Source organism: Eurytemora carolleeae, unplaced genomic scaffold (assembly GCF_000591075.1).
Source record: "Eurytemora carolleeae unplaced genomic scaffold, Eaff_2.0 scaffold1486, whole genome shotgun sequence".
Taxonomy (NCBI): domain Eukaryota; kingdom Metazoa; phylum Arthropoda; class Copepoda; order Calanoida; family Temoridae; genus Eurytemora; species Eurytemora carolleeae.
In genome coordinates, this window is record NW_019397405.1 from 314 (window position 1) to 11302 (window position 10989).

The window sequence follows — 10989 nt, forward strand, 5'->3', positions numbered from 1 at the left end:
TATTGTTAAGTTATTTAATAACAAAGAGAATAATAAAAAATATCACATTCACATGGCAGTCATATTATAGAACAATTTGTTTCAAAGTAAACTATATTTGTGTAAAAGATTTTTTTAACGAATTACACTACAAAAAAAATAATACAGTATATGGAAGAAGACATTCAAAACTATTCACCAACTGTCATGTTTCGTAAGACACACTGTACCTTGTAACATAATGATATTATATATAGGAGAGAGAATAAAACCTGTTTTAAACTTGTATTTAATTACGTTCAAATAAACATGACAATTGAGAGACAACTTTGCAGGGAGTAAAGTCGGTTTTACCCAAGGGGGCTGGATCCTAGCTACCTCTCCGTGTGAATTAGCCTGATTGTACACTTGGGATAGTTTACTGGTAAAGGATATTAAGATATTATGGCCTATTCATACAGTACAAACATCAAATATGCAGTACGCTTTTGGAGTACAAGTGTATGGGGAGGTTTTGTATCCTGAATTTTACTCAGTTTTCTCAGAACAGTTTATTAACGATGAAATATTGCTCTGTATCAGACTGTATTAGTACGTCTTCCTGTGATAATGTAATCCTGCACACTATAAAGGAGTAGTGGATTTTAATAGTACATTGAAACAAATTCTCTATTTAAATATTTTCAGAAATCACCCCCATAGTACTGTAATATACAGATTGACCTTTGGAAGTGAAGTACAATTAGTGAAGGATTAACGAAAATCATCACTCTATATACTATAACATTGTTGGTTTCGCCTTTTAATATCTTTCATAGGACAAAGTATAAATCAAAAAAGGTTTCATACAGGGTGTCCCACATCATTTTAGATCGTGTACAGCTCTAAATTGCAATTTTCGGTACTTATCATAAAATTTAAAAAGAACGAATAATTTAAAGAAATGTTGTAAGGCTAAATTAATTAAAGCTTTATTATTATGTGCGTATTTGGCGTTAAAGCTTGGAGATAATCCAATATGATATGGGACGCTTTGTAAGACGAGAGAGGATTACAAAATTTTAAAGATATTGTTAGTCTTGCAACTTTTTTATTCACATTTGTCAAAGAAAACGTAAAAAATTGTCTCTCCATTGTCGTGTTTGCTAGAAATTGGACGTGGAAATTTTTTTATACCTTCTTTAAAAACTGAAATATAATTCTTGTTCTCGCTCACACATACTCCATCCTAATATAACATTTTACTTATTAAAGGGATAACCAGAAAACTCTGAGATAAGAAGACGACTTTTAGAATCAATATAACTTTAAAAAGAACATGAGACACAGCAATTGTGCAGTGTTAACAGACCCATTTCACTAAATTAGGAATTCAAAAAGAGTCTAGTAAAATTATTTGCTTTGAAACAGCATCAAATACACTTTAATATTGCTATAATGTCATCTTTCAATTCCACTGTTTTCTGGTTATCACTGTATATAGTGAGCAAGTTAGATTGATATCGATAAGCCACGGTTCAGTGTATAAACGTTTTGCTAAAATTATTTTCTGATACCTATAAAATTAGGGAAAAGGAAGACGATATTTATGTAATCTTATGTACATGTATATGCTGTTATAAAACAACAGTTTTTCAAGATTAAAAAGATTTCAAAGATTTGAAAATATCAGACACATGTGTAAGCTGTCATTGAGACTAATTTAAGGCTTAAGTTTATGGATCTAATTGTTGCAACTAAATTTTCCATTGAGTTTTTTTCATTAAACTGGTTTAATTATATTTGGAGGATTTTTATCATTGACGGATTCCGGGAATTGATTAAAATATGACTCAACATTGAAATTAATTCTCAACCAAGGTTGGTTTTATTTTCATCGGGCCTAACTCCTTAAGTCAAGCCTAAGATCTTGCAGCTGTCAATCACGTGACACAAGCTGCTGTTAATCACGTGACACAAGCTGCTGTTAATCACGTGACACAAGCTGTTGTCAGAGTTAAGGGTCAAAGATTGAGCGACTCGAGCCAAAGCTCACAAATCGCGGGCTCTAAAATTGGTCTGTGTACACTACATACCTGCCGTTTTTCATGTCTTTCGGACTATTAAAAGCCACAAATCTAGAAGCTTCGTCTTCCAATTTACAGATTGATGGGTACCACAGTAGTAAATAAACTTTTTACAATGCACTAAGCTGTGTTTTGATGTTAACCTAATTTTCTCATTTAAAAAAGCTGTCATATACCTTTTCCAGTATGATTATTTTTAAATTGTTGTACGAAAATTATTCAATGTTTTGAAATTTTTATACAAGATTAAAATTCTCAAAATAAAATGTTCTCCATTTATTTCGTTGGTTGGTGGAAACAGAAATGCAATTTCTTTTTAAAAGCATTCATGTACTTTGCCGGTTTTATGGTGGGGTATATGTTTTATGTTTATTTCCATGCATACTGCAGTATGTGTATGTTTAACAGTTTGGTCATTATCCCAGTAAACAGACTTTAGATCACATTTTGACCTAGTAAACATACATTTTACGTCTTTTCAATTAAAAAGCATAACATTTAGTGAGTTTAAAGATCTGTCTGAAAATACTTCCGAGTCTGAATTTGAACCTCCGAGTCTGAATTTGAACCCCCTCGAGTCTGAATTTGATCCTCCGAGTCTGAATTTGAACCTCCAAGTCTGAATTTGAACCACCGAGTCTGAATTTGAACCTCCGAGTCTGAATTTAAACCCCCGAGTCTGAATTTGAACCACCGAGTCTGAATTTGACCCTCCGAGTCTGAATTTGAACCTCCGAGTCTGAATTTGAACCCCCTTGAGTCAGAATTTGATCCTCCGAGTCTGAATTTGAGCCTCCAAGTCTGAATTTGAACCCCCGAGTCTGAATTTGAACCCCCGAGTCTGAATTTGAACCCCCGAGTCTGAATTTGAACCTCCGAGTCTGAATTTGAACCCCCGAGTCTGAATTTAAACCCCCGAGTCTGAATTTGAACCTCTGAGTCTGAATTTGAACCTCCGAGTCTGAATTTGAACCACTGAGTCTGAATTTGAACCACCGAGTCTGAATTTGAACCTCCGAGTCTGAATTTGAACCTCCAAGTCTGAATTTGAACCTTTGCGTCTGAATTTGAACCTCCAAGTCTGATCCATGAGAGCCTGAAACCTGTCCTAACCCTAAACCTGGAGTCTGACACTAAACCCGAACCTGCAGTCCTACATCTAAATCTGACCCATTACCCTCGACAAGAAGTGTCGGTTATGTCCAGTTAGAACTACTAAAAAAGTGTAAAACTGATATGCATGTTTTACAATATAGAGTGCTGTCTGACATATAATGATAAAAAAACAGTAAAAAATATAAAATGCACAGAATCATTTAAATTAATAAAAATAGTGAAAATGTCTGAAAAACCTAACATAACACGATTGAATTAAAATAAAAGGTAAGCGAATGCATCTCGCCTGAATTGTACCTTGAACCATGTAACGATAGGCAGAGGCACACCTGACACCTTGGCACTTAATATACATCTAGTTCCCGCTAGTTCAACCTACAATACGCTCAAATTAAAATTCATATTTGATGCATATTTTAGGTGAATTAACCACCAAACAGAACTGTATTTATGTTGATATATAGTTTAGGTGAATTTCCCACCAAAGGGAACTGGATTTATATTGATATATAGTTTAGGTGAATTACCCACCAAACAGAACTGGATTTATATTGATATATAGTTTAGGTGAATTACCCACCAAACAGAACCGGATCATATTGAAATATTGTTTTGGTGAATAACCCACCAAATAGAACTGGATTTATATTGATATATAGTTTAGGTGAAATTATCACAAAACAGAACTGGATTTATATTGATATATAGTTTAGGTGAATTTCCCACCAAACAGAACTGGATTTTTATTGATATATAGTTTAGGTGAATTTCCCACCAAAGGGAACTGGATTTATATTGATATATAGTTTAGGTGAATTTCCCACCAAAGGGAACTGGATTTTTATTGATATATAGTTTAGGTGAATTTCCCACCAAAGGGAACTGGATTTATATTGATATATAGTTTAGGTGAATTTCCCACCAAAGGGAACTGGATTTATATTGATATATAGTTTAGGTGAATTTCCCACCAAAGGGAACTGGATTTATATTGATATATAGTTTAGGTGAATTTCCCACCAAAGGGAACTGGATTTATATTGATATATAGTTTAGGTGAATTACCCACCAAACAGAACTGGATTTATATTGATATATAGTTTAGGTGAATTTCCCACCAAACAGAACTGGATTTATATTGATAAATAATTTAGGTGAATTTCCTACCAAACAGAACTGTATTTATATTGATATATAGTTTAGGTGAATTACCCACCAAACCAAACTGGATTTATTTTGATATATAGTTCTGAAAGTTTTAGCAAACTTTAACAACTAAGTGTTAAAGCCACCATGCTTGGCCGCCGAGCCCATCCTAGCCGCAATGCTCAGCCCAGATTAATGGGTGCAGCGCTCAGCCCAGATATAATCCCAACCCAACCTAACCCAGAAAATAGATAACATGAGCAGATAGTAATTGTTTAGCAATTAAATGTGATCAAAATGTGTAATTGTCTGTAAAAGGTTTTGAGGTTACTTAATATATGTATGGATACTGCTTATTAGGGCCTTTTAGATAGTTAGTACTTATCATGTGACCTAATGGTTGGATTTCAGTGTTAGGGCCTTACCACTATCCCGTTAAAAAGAATGAACCATGATTTTAATGATTTTGGGTATAAAATGAAAAATTTGACATCTAAAGGCAACTTTATAATGCTTTAAGATGTTTTTACCCAAAAATTCACCACTTTTAAAAGTGTGTGGGGGGGAATTATTTTTAAAGAAAATTTACGCCCTTGGAGTAACTTCGCATTTACCTTATCCTGTAGTAGATGGAGGAAGACTGGGGGAACATGTTCAGGTGGAGGATCTCCTACAGGGGAAGGAGGGCGAGGAGGGGCTTCTTCAATACATGTCTAGATTAGAGTGTACAGATTAGAGTTGTCATTCCCACACCTCCTCCACCCCTTTCCTGCATGGGCTAGCTGGAACCCCCATCCCTTGGTATCTCAGCATACTGCTATGTGTGCATGGTTTAATTAATATTCCACCATAGAGGTCAAAGTGTCTGTAGAAAGCTGAGAGAAAACAGGATTCTGCGTGCTTTCTATTACAGACTCAAATATGACCTTCATGTTAGCGCCATCTAGTGTGAGAAATGTTTTCAAAATCTACATCAACCTGATTCCGCTGGTACTCAAGTACACATATACTCTACCTGATTCCACTTGTATTCAAGTACACCTATACTCTACCTGATTCCGCTTGTACTCAAGTACAACTATACTCTACCTGATTCTGCTTATACTCAAGTACACCTATACTCTACCTGATTCCGCTTGTACTCAAGTACACATATACTCTTCCTGATTTCGTTTGTACTCAAGTACACCTATACTCTACCTGATTCCGCTTGTTCTCAAGTACACCTATACTCTACCTGATTCCGCTTGTTCTCAAGTACACCTATACTCTACCTAATTCCGCTTGTACTCTACACATACACTCTATATATATTTTCTCTAACAAGTTTAGGTTGGACAGAAACTGATCACATGTCGCAAATTCTAATTTTTTAATCCTTTTATCTTTGCAACCTGGTGGTGTAAACCTTGATATTTGAAACTAGAACTAGAATTCTAAATACGACACCAAGCTGTAAATAAACATGGGCCCTGGTAAATTAGAGTTTGAGGTGAGTTATCAGATCTTTTTTATTCTACTTCAATTTGAATTGGTACGTTTTTGATTTTGGGATTTCAAAAATTTCAATGCTACAACTTAAAAGTACCCAGAGTAGGTCAGAAAAATCTAAAAAGCTTTGCTTTACATCTCATGAAATAGAAGTTGAACCAGCTGTACCTAGTTCTTCTTACTAACTTTCTTCAAGTTATCTCCGGCTTTAACTTAAGGATGAATTCGTAAACTTTCTTAATTTTCTTATTTTACAAAAATCTTTATACCTCAGTTTGGGTTTCGGAAGTTATTTTCTTCTCCGCATATTCCTTTTCCTTTCTTCTTTTCTCCTCTTCCTCTTCTCTTCTTCTCTTTTCTTTATCTTCTTCTTCTCTTTGCTTTCTTTTTAATTCTTCTTTTTCAATTCTAATTCTTACCTCCTCTTCTTTTTTTCTTAATTCTTCTTCATTACGTAATTTAATTTCTCTAATTTCCAACTCCTTCTCTTTTCTTCTTAATTGCTCTAGTTCGTTCATTTCTTTCAATTTTGCTGCTTTTTCTGCTTCTGCAGCAGCCCGTCTTACAGCAGCTTCCTTTTCCTTGAGGTGTTGAACAGCTCTTTTTTCTGCTGCTGCTGCTTCAGCCTCAATTTTAGCTGTTTTGGCAGCCTCCTCGGCAGCTGCTATTCTTTTGTCTGTTTCAGCTTTCAATTTTCGGACCCTAGAGAAAGGAATTTGTTTAATCTTAAAAACCATTTTCTAATAAAATACAAAATGATATTTAAAGATTTAAAAAAAAACATCTATAATTAAATTCCATAAAGCTTCAGCTGGCCAATCAGGCAATTGCTACAGGAGTGAATTTATGGTATCAACAATTTAAAAAAAAAGGTTCGTCCCCTTTCAGATTTACGAACAATCCCTTTAAAATCCAAACTTACCTCTCCTCCTCCTTTTTCTCTCTTTTCAGTGATTCCTCTAATCCCAGAAATTTCTGCCGAAGTGCCTGCACCGGAAAAAAATGTGTAAAACTCTATCATCTTAAACACAAATCATAAATTAAAAAAGTTTTTGATAATTTGACAAAATTATTTTTACAAAGTATAAACTGTAGTTAAAACAAGTTCCTGAATTCCGGTGAAAGCCTCGTTGGTTTCCATGTGTAAGCTCTTTATCCGCAAGATGGCGTCGTTTCCGTAGATTTTTCCCGCCAAAGCAGTCATCTACACGTGGCAAATAAAACAATTGAATAAGAAATATCAAAAGTGTGCAACATGAGCTTGAAAAAATATAAGACTCTGATTGCCACAAACTCTGATTTTGCAAACCAATTCCGTACATTTCAAACTATGCATTCTATTAGATGAAATAGTTTAAGTTTGAATTATCAAAGGTTTACACAATTAGGTTGCAAAGATGTAGTGATTACTCTATTTATTTGTAATTGTTCAGTACCCTTTTTTCAAACCAAACGAATTTATTTAATAACCCGGTCAATAAAGTACTACATTAACCCGGTCAATAAAGTACTACATTAACCCGGTCAATAAAGTACTACATTAACGCCCGGTTATTGGGCGATAAAGTTACTGTTACTGATAGGTGTGATAAATTCATTAATAAAGTACTACATTAACGCCCGGTTATTGGGCGATAAAGTTACTGTTACTGATAGGTGTGATAAATTCATTTAAAATTGAATAAAATGTATCTATAAAACAATTATAAAGAATCAAAGTTTTTCACAGTTTGTTCGCTTTAACATAATTTTATTAGCCAGGTAACAATTTTGCAGAAATTTCGCGGAAATTCCCGGGAATCTTTCACTGGAAAATTGGAAATTGGAAAATGTCGACATAAATTAGAGATATTCTCGAGAATTAAAAAGTTGGAAACTTTAAGGAGATCTCCCCTCTTTTGTTTCCAGGGTAACATCTTGAAATGATTGAATTGTTTAGTTTCCTTGGTTATATTATCATCCTGAACTTGCTTTTCCCTTTTTATATACATTTCAATCTCCTTCACAAGTTCACTGCATCTTTCAATACACTTTTGCCCTAAAGTATTAAGTTAAAAAACCAGGAAAACAAATAATTATTTGATAATCTGAACTTGAAACACTCGACTGCCAACTTTTAAATATCCAAACATAAAAATAAGTCTCTTACCAAAGTTAATTACGTTTTTGTGAAAACCATGAAGATTGTCCCAATAAACATGAGAATTGAGAGACAACTTGAATATCGTCTTTGATTTCCGAAAATCGATAAATGACATAAAGTACATCAAAGAAAGATTGAAAGTTATCAAAGATTAGACCGTTTTATTGATTTTAAATAAACTGGAATCTGGACAAATTTCCTAATATCTCAGTGAAATTTGAATGCGGAAAAATGGTAGACCACATTTTGGAAATCCCGAGACTAGTAGTTTTCGGTGTTAAATGTTTTACTGTAAAATTACGATTAAGAAATAATAAGTCTAGGACAAAGGCGATATAGAAGTCGTCATTTAATTCCAATTTTTATTGGGACATCCTGTATATTAACTTGTTAGGAAATGTACAAACCGTAATTTTTGAAGTTATAGGAACCCACCTAGGAAACCAATAGTCTTCGTCAAATAATAGATCATTTAGACAGGACAGCATTAAAAAAAAATTGGGTTTCATGAGTTTTATGGGGTTTGAAAAATCTCAACTAGCAAATATGCCTTTTGTTGGTGAACACTCCCTGTAATTGTAAATAATCCCTTAATTGTGAATACTCTCTGTGATTGTGAACACTCTCTGTAATTGTGAACACTCCCTGTAATTGTGAACAATTCCTGTAATTGTGAACACTCCCTGTAATTGTGAACACTCCCTATAATTGTGAACACTCCCTGTAATGGTAAATAATCCCTGTAATTGTGAACACTCCCTGTAATGGTGAACAATCCTTGTAATTGTGAATAATCCCTGTAATTGTGAACAATTTTTATAATTGTAAATAATTCCTGTAATTGTGAACACTCCTTGAATTGTGAACACTCTCTGTAATTATGAATAATCCCTGTACTAGTGAACACTCCCTGTAATTGTGAACACTCCCTGTAATTATTAATAATTCCTGTACTTGTGAACACTCTCTGTAATTGTGAACACTCCCTGTAATTGTGAACACTCCCTTTAATTGTGAACACTCCCTGTGATTGTAAAAAATTCCTGTAATTGTGAACAATTCCTGTAATTGTGAACACTCCCTGTGATTGTGAACAATTCCTGTAATTGTGAACACTCCCTGTAATTGTGAATTCTCCCTATAATTGTGAACACTCCCTGTAATGGTAAATAATCCCTGTAATTGTGAACACTCCTTGTAATTGTGAATAATCCATTTGATTGTAAACACTCCTTGTAATTGTAAACAATCCCTGTAATTGTGAACACTCCCTATAATTGTGAATAATCCCTGTAATTGTGAACACTCCCTGTAATTGTGAACATTCCCTGTAATGGTGAACAATCCTTGTAATTGTGAATAATCCCTGTAATTGTGAACAATTCTTATAATTGTAAATAATTCCTGTAATTGTGAACACTCCTTGTAATTGTAAACAATCCCTGTAATTGTGAACACTCCCTATAATTATGAATAATCCCTGTAATTGTGAACACTCCCTGAAATTGTGAACACTCCCTGTAATTGTGAATACTCTCTATAATTGTGAACACTCCCTATAATTGTGATCACTCCCTATAATTGTGAACACTCCCTGTAATTGTGAACACTCCCTGTAATTGTAAACACTCCCTATAATTGTGAACACTCCCTGTAATTGTGAACAATTCCTGTAATTATGAGCAATTCCTGTAATTGTGAACACTCCCTGTGATTGTGAACAACTCCTGTAATTGTGAATAATTCCTGTACTTGCGAACACTCTCTGTAATTGTGAACACTCCCTGTAATTGTGAACACTCCCTGTAATTGTAAACACTCCCTGTAATTGTGAACACTCCCTGTAATTGAGAACACTCCCTGTTATTGTGAACACTACCTGTAATGGTGAATAATCCCTGTAATTGTGAACACTCCCTGTAACTGTGAACACTCCTTGTAATTGTGAACACTCCTTGTAATTGTGAATAATCCCTATGATTGTAAACACTCCTTGTAATTGTAAACAATCCCTGTAATTGTGAACACTCCCTATAATTGTGAATAATACCTGTAATTGTGAATACTCCCTGTAATTGTGAATAATCCCTGTAATGGTAAACAATCCCTGTAATGTTGAACAATCCTTGTAATTGTGAATAATCCCTGTAATTGTTAACAATCCCTTGTAATTGTGAACACTCCTTGTAAATGTGAACACTCCTTGTAATTGTGAACACTCCTTGTAATTGTGAACACTCCTTGTAATTGTAAACACTCCTTGTAATTTTTAATACTCCTTGTAATTGTAATTACTCCCTATAATTGTGAACACTCCTTGTAATTGTGAATACCTGTCACTTCATTAGACCAATGAAGGATACGTGTTGTTGACTGTTTAATAAAGTTTTCAGCTTTTTCTGAAAATTATAAAATTAGTGATCATTAAAATACTTAGATTAAAGGGACTGTAAGCATAGTTTGAAGTGACCCTCCATGTAAAGATTGCAATGTCAGATTTACGTTTGAAAGCTTTGTCCGATTAAGTATGAATAAGATATCACTACTTGAGGTTTCTCGGAGAAAGTGACTTTCTTGTTTCTAAGAACCAATGAAGAAAATCACAGAAAGAAACACTTTTAGAGTCAGGAAAAAGACGATATATCTTCCACAGTTTTGATCAGATTAACCCTAAACAGGCTGGGGGACGTTTGGCAACTCCCCCCCCTTATAGTTTTTTTTTGTCTTAGCACTCTCTTTTTTGACAATATAACCGTGAAATTTTTCGACTTTTTATGAATAGTAATTTAAAGAATTTGTTGTTAATTTTTTTTTATTTATAGGGTATGGTACAGGGCGTCTGGTCTGTGGGGAAAAAAATCTAAAATAGCCCATAACTTTTTTTTGACTTAAGCTACAGATCTAAAAACTATATTTTTTAATAGCCCATTAAAAATGCATTAAGAAACAAGTGTCACACTTTGAGATTTGTTTAAAACAAAACAAAAATATTTATTTTCTGATTTTTTGGCCCTTTTTTAACCCTCCTCCCTAGCATAGACTTGTATT

The 10989-nt window shown here is 34.0% G+C and overlaps 1 protein-coding gene across 1 annotated transcript in view; it reads right to left on the bottom strand.

Annotated features, from left to right (window-relative positions):
* Window positions 1–3458: 3458 nt before the first annotated feature.
* Window positions 3459–10989, bottom strand: part of LOC111714109 (reticulocyte-binding protein 2 homolog a) — a gene marked incomplete at its 3' end in the record, with an annotated part of 25147 nt that continues 17616 nt past the window's right edge. The window contains exons 15-21 of the mRNA XM_023489150.1: window positions 10275–10340; window positions 7742–7836; window positions 6907–7002; window positions 6721–6785; window positions 6169–6500; window positions 4922–5007; window positions 3459–3536 (exon numbers count right to left, since the gene is read on the bottom strand). Coding sequence (XP_023344918.1) covers window positions 3459–3536; window positions 4922–5007; window positions 6169–6500; window positions 6721–6785; window positions 6907–7002; window positions 7742–7836; window positions 10275–10340 — 818 coding nt within the window. The remainder of the gene's footprint in view (window positions 3537–4921; window positions 5008–6168; window positions 6501–6720; window positions 6786–6906; window positions 7003–7741; window positions 7837–10274; window positions 10341–10989) is intronic.